This window comes from Engystomops pustulosus, chromosome 10 (genome assembly GCF_040894005.1).
Source record: "Engystomops pustulosus chromosome 10, aEngPut4.maternal, whole genome shotgun sequence".
Taxonomy (NCBI): domain Eukaryota; kingdom Metazoa; phylum Chordata; class Amphibia; order Anura; family Leptodactylidae; genus Engystomops; species Engystomops pustulosus.
The window spans coordinates 96,410,798-96,428,080 of NC_092420.1; the positions used below are offsets into that span (position 1 = coordinate 96,410,798).

General features: G+C 47.6%; 1 protein-coding gene across 15 annotated transcripts in view; it reads right to left on the bottom strand.

Annotated features, from left to right (window-relative positions):
* The window catches only part of DOCK7 (dedicator of cytokinesis 7), a 101,297-nt gene that overhangs the window by 33,765 nt on the left and 50,249 nt on the right, over positions 1–17,283 (bottom strand). For all 15 annotated transcript variants that reach the window (XM_072128964.1, XM_072128974.1, XM_072128971.1 and 12 more), the window contains exons 15-22: positions 9,614–9,731; positions 9,359–9,429; positions 8,649–8,787; positions 8,459–8,560; positions 6,330–6,416; positions 5,578–5,809; positions 3,263–3,427; positions 840–1,009 (exon numbers count right to left, since the gene is read on the bottom strand). In XM_072128964.1, the coding sequence (XP_071985065.1) occupies positions 840–1,009; positions 3,263–3,427; positions 5,578–5,809; positions 6,330–6,416; positions 8,459–8,560; positions 8,649–8,787; positions 9,359–9,429; positions 9,614–9,731 (1,084 nt within the window). The remainder of the gene's footprint in view (positions 1–839; positions 1,010–3,262; positions 3,428–5,577; positions 5,810–6,329; positions 6,417–8,458; positions 8,561–8,648; positions 8,788–9,358; positions 9,430–9,613; positions 9,732–17,283) is intronic.

Genomic DNA, 17,283 nt, shown 5'->3' on the forward strand with positions numbered 1-17,283 from the left:
AAGGGCTCTGGGGGATGTTACCAGAGTCCCCCCATGCTGTAGCTTCACAGGTTGTTACACTGAGCAGGAGCACTCCCTCCTCCCACTGTGTGACATTACAGCAGACAGAGAGAGGAAGAGCTAAGGGTGCAGGGAAAGGGGGAGACAGTGTAACATCCTGTAAAACTACAGCACAAAGGGGCTCTGGTAACACTCCCATGGCTCATTAGCATAATCTTAAAAGTTGATTTAGAAGGAGGGAGGCCAAAGAAGATTACCGCAGCCACAGTGTCTGGATTTGGCATATCCCGACTAATCCTGCATGAACATAAAAGGATATTTCTGCAGAATTGTATCATTTTTTGATTTATTTCTGCAGGTATAACTTTATTTTTCTAACCTAATTTACTTCTATGTTATAGTTTTACATCTTTGAAGAGTAAAACATAAAAAAAAACCTTCTCAAGAGAAATCCGGTTCATTCTGCAATGTCCCGGCTACATTTCATCTATGGCTTCGACCTTTCACTGAGGTCGAGGTTGTGTGACCGGAGAGATTAGGAAACCTGCCGGTTTGTACAGACTCCTCACCTCTGGCTTCTATGTGAAGTACAGGTCAGTGTTACAGTCACGGCTCATGTATCCTATGGAGGCACCGAGATGATCCGATCATTCCCCCATGGATACTGCCGCACAGATCTACTCATCATGCACAGCACTGACCCCTGCAGTCACCACTAGGGGGAGCTCTGGAGCATACAGAATACTGCCCTGGGTTATAAGTGTCCTATAGTTTTGATCACTTTCTTATCTCCTACTTTCCTGCCCTTATTTTCACCCTGACCTATAGACCTCCGTTACCTTGCTACCGATTATGGATCGGACTTCGTCGTCCGGAGAGGTGGGAGTGCCGGAGATATCTGGGTTGCTGTTGCTGAGGCTTCTGGAGCGGTTCAGGTTGAGGCTTGCCGGTCTGTTTGCTGTCCGGGCCATTGTGGCGTAGTGCATGGAGCCTCCCAGACCCCCGGGGCCTAAAGGAAGAATAAAAAAAAAAAAAAAACAATAGTGCACAGGATAGCATTCCTACAGGACAAGGAAAGGCTTGTACAAAAAAAAAATAAATCAAAAAAACACTTAAAAAAAAGTGAGAAAAAAAAAAAATTTGAATGATGTTTTGTGTATACAGCTTAACACCTATAAGTCTCCATGGTAACAGGCTACAAATAAATTCTGAGTAGTCTGATCCTATGTTTGTCTCTAACTTTACTTCCGCCGCTTTAAAGGGCATGTCTACATTTTTTTCAAGTGGACAGGATAGAGGAAACCTTACTAACCAATAGGATGCAAGTAGTGAGATCTGTAGGTAATCCTCTATTCCGTGTAAAGGGTATATATATATATATATATAAATATTCTGAACCGAGTAGGTTTAATCACCGGAGGCGACAGAGCTTTTTTACTATTAAAACTATCAATCTGTGGAATAGCCGAGCTCAGGCGCTGGTCACAGCAGGGACAGCAGAGAGCTCAGGCGCTGGTCACAGCAGGGACAGCAGAGAGCTCAGGCGCTGGTCACAGCAGGGACAGCAGAGAGCTCAGGCGCTGGTCACAGCAGGGACAGCAGAGAGCTCAGGCGCTGGTCACAGCAGGGACAGCAGAGAGCTCAGGCGCTGGTCACAGCAGGGACAGCAGAGAGCTCAGGCGCTGGTCACAGCAGGGACAGCAGAGAGCTCAGGCGCTGGTCACAGCAGGGACAGGAGAGAGCTCGGGAGCAGAGCACAGCAGGGACAGCAGAGAGCTCAGGCGCTGTTCACAGCAGGGACAGGAGAGAGCTCGGGAGCAGAGCACAGCAGGGACAGCAGAGAGCTCAGGCGCTGGTCACAGCAGGGACAGGAGAGAGCTCGGGAGCAGAGCACAGCAGGGGCAGCAGAGAGCTCAGGCGCTGGTCACAGCAGGGGCAGCAGAGAGCTCAGGAGCAGAGCACGGCAGGGACAGCAGAGAGCTCAGGGGCTGGTCACAGCAGGGACAGTAGAGAGTTCAGGAGCAGAGCACAGCAGGGACAGCAGAGAGCTCAGGGGCTGGTCACAGCAGGGACAGCAGAGAGCTCAGGAGCAGAGCACAGCAGGGACAGCAGAGAGCTCAGGAGCAGAGCACAGCAGGGACAGCAGAGAGCTCAGGCGCTGGTCACAGCAGGGACAGCAGAGAGCTCAGGCGCTGCTCACAGCAGGGACAGCAGAGAGCTCAGGCGCAGAGCACAGCAGGGACAGCAGAGAGCTCAGGCGCAGAGCACAGCAGGGACAGCAGAGAGCTCAGGCGCTGGTCACAGCAGGGACAGCAGAGAGCTCAGGCGCTGGTCACAGCAGGGACAGCAGAGAGCTCAGGCACTGGTCACAGCAGGGACAGCAGAGAGCTCAGGCGCTGGTCACAGCAGGGACAGCAGAGAGCTCAGGAGCAGAGCACAGCAGGGACAGCAGAGAGCTCAGGAGCAGAGCACAGCAGGGACAGCAGAGAGCTCAGGCACTGGTCACAGCAGGGACAGCAGAGAGCTCAGGCGCAGAGCACAGCAGGGACAGCAGAGAGCTCAGGCGCAGAGCACAGCAGGGACAGCAGAGAGCTCAGGCGCAGAGCACAGCAGGGACAGCAGAGAGCTCAGGCGCTGGTCACAGCAGGGACAGCAGAGAGCTCAGGCGCTGGTCACAGCAGGGACAGCAGAGAGCTTCAAAAAGGGTCTAGATGCCTTTTTACACCTAAATAGCATTGATATTATTTTATATGGAATGGTTTCCCATAAATCCCTTCCTCATCCAATCCCTTCCCTTCCTCATCCAATCCCTTCCCTTCCTCATCCAATCCCTTCCCTTCCTCATCCAATCCCTTCCCTTCCTCATCCAATCCCTTCCCTTCCTCATCCAATCCCTTCCCTTCCTCATCCAATCCCTTCCCTTCCTCATCCGATCCCTTACCTTCCTCATCCGATCCCTTCCCTTCCTCATCCGATCCCTTCCCTTCCTCATCCAATCCCTTCCCTTCCTCATCCAATCCCTTCCCTTCCTCATCCAATCCCTTCCCTTCCTCATCCAATCCCTTCCCTTCCTCATCCAATCCCTTCCCTTCCTCATCCGATCCCTTCCCTTCCTCATCCAATCCCTTCCCTTCCTTGGTTGAACTTGATGGACATGTGTCGTTTTTCAACCGTATAAACTATGATCCTTATAGTCTTACACCAGGGCAACACATAATTCTGCCTGTGAGCTGCGTACACAGAACGGTTGGGAGCGCGTTACCTGGAGATGGAGAATTGGGATCGGTGTTTGGGAGCCTGAACACGTAGTAGATGTAAGACGCCAGGAGGTTGTTGCGCCCGTGCTGGTCCTGATTTCCCTCCAGGTTCTTATGGAGTCTATTGGTGATGGAGGCCATTGCTTCAAATGACGCTTGACCCAAGTTCACTAACAAGAAAGACATTTTTTTTTTAGTTAAAGAATTTTAGGAAAAAAAGTTTCTAGCTAGAAAAAATAATTTAGGCTCCAGGAAAAAACTTGTCGCTGATTATTAGGCTCAGTTCACATTACGCTGCAAACCACTGGAGAACACAGGTGCAACACAAGCTTGAAAAAGGCTCCTTGGAGCCGAAACGTTGCTGCTGTACCTTGTTGTACTTCTGAACATGGAATAAAGCATTTTCACTTTCTTCACCTAACTATTGACCCCCTGGAGTGCTGCTTAATTCTCGTGTATTAGATAGATAGGAGATAGATAGATAGATAGGAGATAGATAGATAGATAGATAGATAGATAGATAGATAGATAGGAGATAGATAGATAGATAGATAGATAGATAGATAGGAGATAGATAGATAGATAGATAGATAGGAGATAGATAGATAGATAGATAGATAGATAGATAGGAGATAGATAGATAGATAGGAGATAGATAGATAGATAGATAGGAGATAGATAGATAGATAGATAGATAGATAGATAGATAGATAGGAGATAGATAGGAGATAGATAGATATGAGATAGATAGATATGAGATAGATAGATAGACAGATAGGAGATGGATAGATAGATAGATAGATAGATAGATAGATAGGAGATGGATAGATAGATAGATAGATAGATAGGAGATAGATAGATAGATAGGAGATAGATAGATAGATAGATAGGAGATAGATAGATAGATAGGAGATAGATAGATAGATATGAGATAGATAGATAGACAGATAGGAGATGGATAGATAGATAGATAGATAGATAGATAGATAGATAGATAGATAGATAGATAGGAGATGGATAGATAGATATAGATAGATAGGAGATAGATAGATAGGAGATAGATAGATAGATAGGAGATAGATAGATAGATAGATAGATAGGAGATGGATAGATAGATATAGATAGATAGGAGATAGATAGATAGGAGATAGATAGATAGGAGATAGATAGATAGGAGATAGATAGATAGGAGATAGATAGATAGATAGATAGATAGATAGATAGGAGATAGATAGATAGGAGATAGATAGATAGGAGATAGATAGATAGATAGATAGATAGGAGATGGATAGATAGATATAGATAGATAGGAGATAGATAGATAGGAGATAGATAGATAGGAGATAGATAGATAGGAGATAGATAGATAGGAGATAGATAGATAGGAGATAGATAGATAGATAGATAGATAGATAGATAGATAGATAGGAGATAGATAGATAGATAGATAGATAGATAGATAGATAGATAGATAGGAGATAGATAGATAGGAGATAGATAGATAGATAGATAGATAGATAGATAGATAGATAGATAGGAGATAGATAGATAGGAGATAGATAGATAGGAGATAGATAGATAGATAGATAGATAGATAGATAGGAGATAGATAGATAGATAGATAGATAGATAGATAGATAAAGAAAGGGAAAGTTCAGAGCAGCACAGCAACCTGGTTGGGTGCAACGTCCTTGACCCTCTGGCTAGAGCGTCCTCAAATATAATCTTTCCAAAAACAGGCAGCACTCCAAAATAGTAGTGAAAATGGTGGGGGTGTCTTTATTCCATGTGCAACGTTTCAGCTCTTGCAGAGCCATGCTTGATAAAGGCTCTGCAAGAGCTGAAACGTTGCACATGGAATAAAGACACCCCCACCATTTTCACTACTACTTTGGAGTGCTGCCTGTTTTTGGAAAGATTAGATAGATAGATAGATAGATAGATAGATAGATAGATAGATAGATAGATAGATAGATAGGAGATAGATAAATAGGAGATAGATAGATAGATAGATAGATAGATAGATAGATAGATAGATAGGTATGAGATAGATAGATAGGAGATAGATAGATAGGAAATAGATAGATAGGAAATAGATAGATAGGAGATAGATAGATAGGAGATAGATAGATAGGAGATAGATAGATAGGAGATAGATAGATAGATGATAGATAGATAGGAGATAGATAGATAGGAGATAGATAGATAGATAGATAGAAGATAGATAGATAGATAGATAGAAGATAGATAGATAGATATGAGAGAGAGAGATAGGAGATAGATCTCCCCCCGGTAAAACAGTTCTGGTCTCGGCACTCACCGATCTGGCCGGCTATGAGGGGCGGCCGCACCACCAGGAGGATGAGCTTATCCAGCAGGAGGTGGAGGAAGTGCAGGACGGGCTCCAGCTGTGCTGAGCTCAGCGCCAGGATGCTGCTCTTCAGCTCACTCTCCAGGTTATTCTCCATGATCCGCATATCCCCAATACGGACCGGGAACATGTGCTCATCCAGAGCGTGAACCAGCGCAAAAAACTTATCCAGGGATGAATCCTACCCAAAAAAATTACAGAATTCCATCTTTTACAGACTTTTAGACACTTTTATAAAGTGGGCGTGGCTAAGTGAAATCTTTCCTCCAAATTATTTCTGTAATAAAATCTGCCCCCCTGACTGTATCTACCATTAATGGAGCCTCTTTAACCATTTTTTTTTCCAAATTGTGTTCACAGCTTCTAAGCAGACATATGCGTCTCCATGGTAACAGACTACAAACACATCCTGCATTAATCAATAAGTCACAATCCCCTTTCACCTGTCCACACAATTAAGAGGCTGGAAAGAAATAGGGAGCAGGTGGAGGGAAGTAGCACTGAAGAATCAGACTACTGAGGTTTGTAGTCTGTTACCATGGAGATACATCGCTTTGCATAAGTGGGAAGCACAAAATGACGCGTCTTTTTGATATTAATGCTATTTGAAAAGTTGCAACTGTAGAACCAAAAACATATCAGTGATGGTAGACGCTTCATCACTACATCCACTCCATGACTTGTATCATCGCTCAGGTCACCTGCGTGTGAACCGAAGAGACGGAAACGACCTCCACGTTGAAGACGCCTTTATGATTGTCCACCCACTTCATTCCAGGCAGCGGGACCTGAGGGGAAAGCACGAAAGATCAATCACATGTACCTCAATCTATAGATTGTAAGATCTAGACTCCTCCTCCTCAAAGATTGTAAGCTCTAGACTCCTCCTCCTCATAGATTGTAAGCTCTAGACTCCTCCTCCTCATAGATTGTAAGCTCTAGACTCCTCCTCATAGATTGTAAGCTCTAGACTCCTCCTCATAAATTGTAAGCTCTAGACTCCTCCTCATAGACTGTAAGCTCTAGGGTCCTCCTCCTCCTCATAGGTTGTAAGCTCTAGACTCCTCCTCCTCATAGATTGCAAGCTCTAGACGACAACTCCACATAGATTAATAATAATTAATAATTCTTTATTTTATATAGCGCACACAGATTACGCAGCGCTGCACAAGCATATCAAATTGGTCATAGATTGCAAGCTCTAGACTCCTCCTCATAGGTTGTAAGCTCTAGACTCCTCCTCATAGGTTGTAAGCTCTAGACTCCTCCTCATAGGTTGTAAGCTCTAGACTCCTCCTCATAGGTTGTAAGCTCTAGACTCCTCCTCATAGGTTGTAAGCTCTAGACTCCTCCTCATAGGTTGTAAGCTCTAGACTCCTCCTCATAGGTTGTAAGCTCTAGACTCCTCCTCCTCCTCATAGGTTGTAAGCTCTAGACTCCTCCTCCTCCTCATAGGTTGTAAGCTCTAGACTCCTCCTCCTCATAGATTGTAAGCTCTAGACTCCTCCTCCTCATAGATTGTAAGCTCTAGACTCCTCCTCATAGATTGTAAGCTCTAGACTCCTCCTCCTAATAGGTTGTAAGCTCTAGCCTCCTCCTCCTTATAGGTTGTAAGCTCTAGACTCCTCCTCATTGGTTGTAAGCTCTAGACTCCTCCTCATTGGTTGTAAGCTCTAGACTCCTCCTCCTCATTGGTTGTAAGCTCTAGACTCCTCCTCCTTATAGGTTGTAAGCTCTAGACGACTCCTCCTCATTGGTTGTAAGCTCTAGACTCCTCCTCCTTATAGATTGAAAGATCTAGACTCCACATCCTAATAGATTGAAAGCTCTAGTGTCCTCCTCCTCATAGATCGTAAGCTCTAGTGTCCCCCTCATAGATTGTAAGCTCTAGTGTCCCCCTCATAGATTGTAAGCTCTAGACTCCTCCTCATAGGTTGTAAGCTCTAGACTCCTCCTCCTCCTCATAGGTTGTAAGCTCTAGACTCCTCCTCCTCCTCATAGGTTGTAAGCTCTAGACTACTCCTCCTCATAGGCTGTAAGTTCTAGACTCCTCCTCCTCATAGATTGCAAGCTCTAAACGACGACTCCTCATAGATTGCAAGCTCTAAACGACGACTCCTCATAGATTGCAAGCTCTAAACGACGACTCCTCATAGATTGTAAGCTCTAGAGTCCTCCTCCTCATAGATTGTAAGCTCTAGACTCCTCCTCCTCATAGATTGTAAGCTCTAGACTCCTCCTCCTCATAGATTGTAAGCTCTAGACTCCTCCTCCTCATAGATTGTAAGCTCTAGACTCCTCCTCATAGATTGTAAGCTCTAGACTCCTCCTCCTAATAGGTTGTAAGCTCTAGCCTCCTCCTCCTTATAGGTTGTAAGCTCTAGACTCCTCCTCATTGGTTGTAAGCTCTAGACTCCTCCTCATTGGTTGTAAGCTCTAGACTCCTCCTCCTCATTGGTTGTAAGCTCTAGACTCCTCCTCCTTATAGGTTGTAAGCTCTAGACGACTCCTCCTCATTGGTTGTAAGCTCTAGACTCCTCCTCCTTATAGATTGAAAGATCTAGACTCCACATCCTAATAGATTGAAAGCTCTAGTGTCCTCCTCCTCATAGATCGTAAGCTCTAGTGTCCCCCTCATAGATTGTAAGCTCTAGTGTCCCCCTCATAGATTGTAAGCTCTAGACTCCTCCTACTCATAGATTGTAAGCTCTAGACTCCTCCTCCTCATAGATTGTAAGATCTAGTGTCCTCCTCCTCCTCCTCATAGATTGTAAGCTCTAGTGTCCTCCTATCACCCTCATAGGTCTATCGTCACATAAAGGCCACTGACCTCCGGGGAAAGCACTGAATACGCCTGAGGGGGTTTCTCTAAGGACACGGGGAGGCAGAACTGTCCGGTCTTCAGGCGTCCGTTCTGCAGCATCGGAATCCACTGGGGTAAGAGAATAGACTGATTGTTACAATGTGTCCACATGACAACTCTTATAGATACAAATGTAATATCACGGAATAGTCCATACGGTGTAGCCCACGGGGGTCTCCAGGGGGGTGTTCTGCTTCTGCTGACAGCTGACGTGGTAGAAGGTGAATAACAGATGGTGATGATCGGTCAGTGTCGCCGGCAAACGGATCTTGATTTCTTCATGGAAGTCTGGAGACCTGAGGAAGTGGATTCATAGTATAAGGTTCAATACTAGAAATAGTAGTACAATTATCAGGGAATCAAATATTAGAAGCTTAGGAACCTTAAGGGAACCTGTCAGCAAGTGTGACCATACAGACTGCAGCCAGTGTTAGGTATAAGTGTGTAATTATACTACTGTATATGTTATTAGTAGCAGCAGGACTGTGATGTGGACTTATATAACAGGATTGTAGCTTCTCCAAGTGCACTGGGAGGGGGATCACACTGTTGGAGAAGTAACAAATAATAAATGCATATATCACTGTCCTGCAGCTACTAACAACATACACAAAGGGCTGATTACACATCTCTCCAGGGTCAGTACCTAACACTGGCTGCAGAGAGCACAGCAGTGTGAGGACACACCCCCAGTGCACTTGGAGAGGCTACAATCCTGGAATATAAATCCATATTTCACAGTTCTGCTGCTACTAACAACATACACAAAGGTGTGTTGACCAATGTGTGCAGCAGTTGATCCATGTTAACCCTCCCCTTTCTTTTAAATATCACCTCACACCCCCCTCTGCGCACACCTGTCCTCACCTGTTGTGGTAGACGACCGCTGTATAAGCTTCTTTTGAAAACTCAGGACAACTTGATTTTCCATATATAACCTAAAATTAAAAGATTTTTCAATGACTAACGAGCTTCCAAGTGTTGGGGGTCCGTCTCCTGATCCCCCCCAGATGATGGAAGCCACGTTAGTGGTTGATCCTATCGGCTCATAGAGGTGCCCCTGCCCTGCGGACCCCATACACCCTTATAGGGGGCAGGTACATAGCACATCCGGGCACTTACCGGCAGGGCGTTACTCGGGTCTTCTCCGCTCATGAACTGAACTTTCACGGTAATGTTCCTCGCTGACCCCTGACGATTCGCAAAATTAAGGCTTTGTGGATACACATAGAGACTATTCCTGTGGAACACAAATACAATGTATAAGAACATGGTCACATGATCACCACTATGCAAATTAGCTTCTTTGTGCACCAGAGGCGGAGCTAGATCTGCTTTCTGTGTTCTATGCTGCACAGCACCCCTACTTCATACAAGAAGAAAACTGGTGCACGGGTAAGTATGGACCGGCCCCCTAGTGTGCTGGTTATCATAGCCCTGCCCCAGTAACTATGGACCCGCCCACAGTGCTCCGGTAAGTATGGCCCAGCCCCTAGTGTGCTGGTTATCATAGCCCTGCCCCCAGTAACTATGGACCCGCCCACAGTGCTCCGGTAAGTATGGCCCCGCCCCCAGTGTGCTGGTTATTATGGCCCTGCCCCCAGTAACTATAGACTCGCCCACAGTGCTCCGGTAAGTATGGCCCCGCCCCTAGTGTGCTGGTAACCATGGCCCTGCCCCCAGTAACTATGGACCTGCCCCCAGTGCTCCGGTAAGTATGGCCCCGCCCCTAGTGTGCTGGTTATCATAGCCCTGCCCCAGTAACTATGGACCCGCCCACAGTGCTCCGGTAAGTATGTCCCCACCCCTAGTGTGCTGGTAACCATGGCCCTGCCCCCAGTAACTATAGGCCCGCCCCAGTGCCCTGGTAAGTATGTCCCCACCCCTAGAGTTCTAGTAACCATGGCCCTGCCCCCAGTAACTATAGGCCCGCCCCAGTGCACCGGTAAGTATGTCCCCACCCCTAGTGTGCTGATAACCATGGCCCTGCCCCCAGTAACTATAGGCCTGCCCCAGTGCACTGGTAAGTATGTCCCCACCCCTAGTGTGCTAGTAACCATGGCCCTGCCCCCAGTAACTATAGGCCCGCCCCAGTGCACTGGTAAGTATGGCCTGTCTCTAGTGTGCTGATAACCATGGCCCTGCCCCCAGTAACTATGGGCCCGCCCCCAGTGCACCGGTTAGTATGGCCCCTCCCCTAGTGCACAGAATAGCTGATTTCTATGGATGACAGATCTCAGAGAAACAGCAAAAGCTATGGATGGAAAGCTTTATTCTTGTAAATATCTTTAGAAATCCTGTAGCCTCCTGCAGGTGGCGCCGTGTGTCTAAAATGGATTAAAAAAATTTCTAATCAGCAAATCGGGAAGAAGACGAGGCCGAGCTATTAACCAGATGTAGTTTTTAAAGGGGTTTTCCATTTTTACATAATAGACTGTGCATTTAAAGTTTCCATTATTTCCAGGATCTCTGCGTGATGTCATTGAACAGAAACACTTTGTTTCCATCCAGAAAAATAAACATAAAAAAAATTTAAAAGTTTTACAATACAATATGGACGGCACACGGATATCATGTCCACAACAAAATCGCAACAGATACGTCTGAATGAGTCCTAACAAACAAGTACTCGCTCAAATACTCGCAGGAGCTAAAAGCAAGCAGAGATCTTGATAATGGAGAAAAACTAGAACATAAAGTAGGGACCAAAGTTGCAGGATTTTTATTAAAGGAAATCTACGCTGCATTTGTGTTATGAAGCAGTAAAGAAATCCTAGCCTTGTATTGTATGTACAAACAGAAACATCACTCGTCTCTGGAGGACCCAGCAGATCCACGCAGCCTCTTCTTTTCATTTTTATAAACTGCAATACTCCATTTCCCCTGTGGTGGCGCTGCAGGGAAATGGAACAATTACAAGCAGATGTCCAGACAGATTTGATCTGATCGCTGCAGGTCATTGGAACCTGGATACACTCCAATCTTGACTTTTCTCTCAAAAAGTGGGCGGTGCTTATGAAATTTTGCATAAAAATTGTAATTTCCTGGATGTTCCGCGAGTTTTTAGGAGGTTGTCTAGTGCAGGAAATAAAGTGATCTAAAGGGGGGGGGGGAATGTTAGGATGTAAATAGCCACTGACTGCCAAGCGAAGTAGGACATACACCTACAGGGGCAATAGTCTGCGTGTGGACCCCCTGTTAATGGGGTCTACATATCTCATACCAGCACTGTATATAACAATGTATACAGCTGGAGGATTCCAGGAAGACACATTCATCTGCTGCGTGACATCGTCCTGCAACATGACACAGGAAGACCTCAAAAACCGAAGCCTCAGCGATAGCGAAACCCACCGATGGTGAAAGGTTCTGCCAGCGCCATAGACAGGGGGCATCCTCTACACCTATAGGAGAGGAGGTTCTACCATCACCATAGACAGGGGGCATCCTCTACACCTAGAGGAGAGGAGGTTCTACCATTACCATAGACAGGGGGCATCCTCTACACCTAGAAGAGAGGAGGTTCTACCATCACCATAGACAGGGGGCATCCTCTACACCTAGAGGAGAGGAGGTTCTACCATCACCATAGACAGGAGGCATCCTCTACATCTAGAGGAGAGGTGATTCTACCATCACCATAGACAGGGGGCATCCTCTACACCTAGAGGAGAGGTGATTCTACCATCACCATAGACAGGAGGCATCCTCTACACCTAGAGGAGAGGAGGTTCTACCATCACCATAGATAGGGGGCATCCTCTACACCTAGAGGAGAGGAGGTTCTACCATCACCATAGACAGGGGGCGTCCTCTACACCTAGAGGAGAGGAGGTTCTACCATCACCATAGACAGGGAGCATCCTCTACACCTAGAGGAGAGGTGGTTCTACCATCACCATAGACAGGGGGCATCCTCTACACCTAGAGGAGAGGAGGTTCTACCATTACCATAGACAGGGGGCATCCTCTACGCCTAGAGGAGAGGAGGTTCTACCATCACCATAGACAGGGGGCATCCTCTACGCCTAGAGGAGAGGTGGTTCTACCATCACCATAGACAGGGGGCATCCTCTACACCTAGAGGAGAGGAGGTTATACCATCACCATAGACAGGGGGCATCCTCTACACCTAGAGGAGAGGAGGTTCTACCATCACCATAGACAGGGGGCATCCTCTACACCTAGAGGAGAGGAGGTTCTACCATCACCATAGACAGGGGGCATCCTCTACACCTAGAGGAGAGGTGGTTCTACCATCACCATAGACAGGGGGCATCCTCTACACCTAGAGGAGAGGAGGTTATACCATCACCATAGACAGGGGGCATCCTCTACACCTAGAGGAGAGGAGGTTCTACCATCACCATAGACAGGGGGCATCCTCTACACCTAGAGGAGAGGAGGTCTACCATCACCATAGACAGGGGACATCCTCTACACCTAGAGGAGAGGAGGTTCTACCATCACCATAGACAGGGGGCATCCTCTACACCTAGAGGAGAGGAGGTTCTACCATCACCATAGACAGGGGGCATCCTCTACACCTAGAGGAGAGGAGGTTCTACCATCACCATAGACAGGGGGCATCCTCTACACCTAGAGGAGAGGAGGTTCTACCATCACCATAGACAGGGGGCATCCTCAACACCTAGAGGAGATGAGGTTCTACCATCACCATAGACAGGGGACATCCTCTACACCTAGAGGAGAGGAGGTTCTACCATCACCATAGACAGGGGGCATCCTCTACACCTAGAGGAGAGGAGGTTCTACCATCACCATAGACAGGGGGCATCCTCTACACCTAGAGGAGAGGAGGTTCTACCATCACCAAAGACAGGGGGCATCCTCTACACCTAGAGGAGAGGAGGTTCTACCATCACCATAGACAGGGGACATCCTCAACACCTAGAGGAGAGGAGGTTCTACCATCACCATAGACAGGGGCATCCTCTACACCTAGAGGAGAGGAGGTTCTACCATCACTATAGACAGGGGCATCCTCTACACCTAGAAGAGAGGAGGTTCTACCATCACCATAGACAGGGGGCATCCTCTACACCTAGAGGAGAGGAGGTTCTACCATCACCATAGACATGGGGCACCCTCTACACCTAGAGGAGAGGAGGTTCTACCATCACCATATACAGGGGCATCCTCTACACCTAGAGGAGAGGTGGTTCTACCATCACCATAGACAGGGGGCATCCTCTACACCTAGAGGAGAGGAGGTTCTGCCATTACCATAGACAGGGGGCATCCTCTACACCTAGAGGAGAGGAGGTTCTACCATCACCATAGACAGGGGACATCCTCAACACCTAGAGGAGAGGAGGTTCTACCATCACCATAGCCAGGGGGCATCCTCTACACCTAGAGGAGAGGAGGTTCTACCATCACCATAGACAGGGGGCATCCTCTACACCTAGAGGAGAGGAGGTTCTACCATCACCATAGACAGGGGACATCCTCAACACCTAGAGGAGAGGAGGTTCTACCATCACCATAGACAGGGGGCATCCTCTACACCTAGAGGAGAGGAGGTTCTACCATCACCATAGACAGGGGCATCCTCTACACCTAGAAGAGAGGAGGTTCTACCATCACCATAGACATGGGGCACCCTCTACACCTAGAGGAGAGGAGGTTCTACCATCACCATATACAGGGGCATCCTCTACACCTAGAGGAGAGGTGGTTCTACCATCACCATAGACAGGGGGCATCCTCTACACCTAGAGGAGAGGAGGTTCTGCCATCACCATAGACAGGGGGCATCCTCTACACCTAGAGGAGAGGAGGTTCTACCATCACCATAGACAGGGGGCATCCTCTACACCTAGAGGAGAGGAGGTTCTACCATCACCATAGACAGGGGGCATCCTCTACACCTAGAGGAGAGGAGGTTCTACCATCTCCATAGACAGGGGGCATCCTCTACACCTAGGGAAGAGGAGGTTCTACCATCACCATAGACAGGAGGCATCCTCTACACCTAGAGGAGAGGAGGTTCTACCATCACCATAGACAGGGGCATCCTCTACACCTAGAGGAGAGGGGGTTCTACCATCACCATAGACAGGGGGCATCCTCTACACCTAGAGGAGAGGAGGTTCTACCATCACCATAGACAGGGGACATCCTCAACACCTAGAGGAGAGGAGGTTCTACCATCACCATAGCCAGGGGGCATCCTCTACACCTAGAGGAGAGGAGGTTCTACCATCACCATAGACAGGGGACATCCTCTACACCTAGAGGAGAGGAGGTTCTACCATCACCATAGACAGGGGACATCCTCAACACCTAGAGGAGAGGAGGTTCTACCATCACCATAGACGGAGGACATCCTCTACACCTAGAGGAGAGGAGGTTCTACCATCACCATAGACAGGGGGCGTCCTCTACACCTAGAGGAGAGGAGGTTCTACCATCACCATAGACAGGGAGCATCCTCTACACCTAGAAGAGAGGAGGTTCTACCATCACCATAGACAGGGGACATCCTCTACACCTAGAGGAGAGGAGGTTCTACCATCACCATAGACAGGGGCATCCTCTACACCTAGAGGAGAGGAGGTTCTACCATCACCATAGACAGGGGGCATCCTCTACACCTAGAGGGGAGGAGGTTCTACCATCACCATAGACAGGAGGCATCCTCTACACCTAGAGGAGAGGAGGTTCTACCATCACCATAGACAGGGGGCATCCTCTACACCTAGAGGAGAGGAGGTTCTACCATCACCATAGACAGGAAGCATCCTCTACACCTAGAGGAGAGGTGATTCTACCATCACCATAGACAGGGGGCATCCTCTACACCTAGAGGAGAGGAGGTTCTACCATCACCATAGACAGGGGGCATCCTCTACACCTAGAGAAGAGGCAGCCCTACCATCACCATAGACAGGGGGCATCCTCTACACCTAGAGGAGAGGTGGTTCTACCATCACCATAGACAGGGGGCATCCTCTACACCTAGAGGAGAGGAGGTTCTACCATCACCATAGACAGGGGGCATCCTCTACACCTAGAGGAGAGGAGGTTCTACCATCACCATAGACAGGGGGCATCCTCTACACCTAGAGAAGAGGCAGCCCTACCATCACCATAGACAGGGGGCATCCTCTACACCTAGAGGAGAGGTGGTTCTACCATCACCATAGACAGGGGGCATCCTCTACACCTAGAGGAGAGGTGATTCTACCACCACCATAGACAGGGGGCATCCTCTACACCTAGAGGAGAGGAGGTTATACCATCACCATAGACAGGGGGCATCCTCTACACCTAGAGGAGAGGAGGATCTACCATCACCAAGGGGCATCCTCTACACCTCTGTCTCAAACTGGGCAGGGCATACATGACCCAAAGGTTCAGTCTTGATGTAGGCGGGGTATACATGACCCAAGGGGTCAGTCTTAATGTGGACGGGGCATACGTAACTTCCAGGCTCCTAAAACCCCTCTTTTTATTAAAAATTTATTAAAAAATCACAGAACATTACATATCGACAAGTTCAGCTAAATTCTAAACAGGACACATCTAGATATAAACTGTGCACAAAGGTCACTTATCCACTGTATATGACGCTGGCAACAGACACAAAACCCCCATGGTTCCCTGGAACAAAACCCCTAAGGCCAAGTCTTGTGAAGGGGGGATGTGTGCAGAGAACAGAGGAGTCATCATCTCCGGGGTCTTGTGATTGGAGACTTGTCTCTATGTCATAGAGCCGGGCCCAGAGCGATAGAAATTAGGTGAAAAGTCACTGAAGGCGTAAAACACAAAAAAAAATCCTGCACCCATTCAGTAATGGAGACCAGATGTGACGGAAATATCTCCATGCCGAAGGTTCAATGGGAAAGTAAACAGCGAGAAGTGAATGGACATCACAGAAAGACAATGAACAGTTAACATTTTAATGAAAGAACTTAAATTTACAATGTTCAGTGATTTTTTTCAAATAAGATTTTAGTGGGGGGTTTGCTGTGTTTTTTTTTTTTTTTTGCATACTTAGGTCACCTCTCGCCGGTGACTCAAAGGAGGGAAAGAAATCTGCAGAAAGTTCCTCTTCTGTGGTGTCGCCTACATTGTGTAACCGGCGGCTGCGTCACTGGCCAGAATCTATGTGAGGGGTAGGAGGGTCACCGCACAGACAGACGGGGACCGCACACAGGCAGACGGGGACCGCGCAGGCAGACGGGGACCGCACACAGGCAGACGGGGACCGCACACAGGCAGACGAGACCAGGAGAGAACATCACCAGGTAAGCATCACCATCCTCACGTGTAGGAGAACATTGTAGCAGCACATTGATAGGGATGGGGCAGGTTATGGCGAGATATGGGGAAAAGGCTGACAGGTTCTCTATACAGGCAGTCCCCCACTTAAGGACACCCAACTTACAGATGACCCCTAGTAACAGACGGACCCCTCTGCCCCCTGTGACCTCTGGTGACCTCTCTGCCCACTGTTACCTCTGGTGAAGCTCTCTGGATGTTACTATAGTCCCAGACTGCACTGATCAGCTGTAAGGTGTCTGAAACTCCAATTGTCACTGGGGCCAAAAAAAAAAGATATTGTCTGGATCTACAATTATAAAATATAAAGTTTCGACTTACATACTAATTCAACTTAAGTACAAACCCAAGGAACCTATCTTGTATGTAACCTGGGGACTGCCTGTACTGAACATGAAACACAAACTAAGGCCTCACGCACATGACCGTATGGTCTTTTCTGTTTTGCACATACGGCTTTATAGTGGCAGTAAATACGGGAC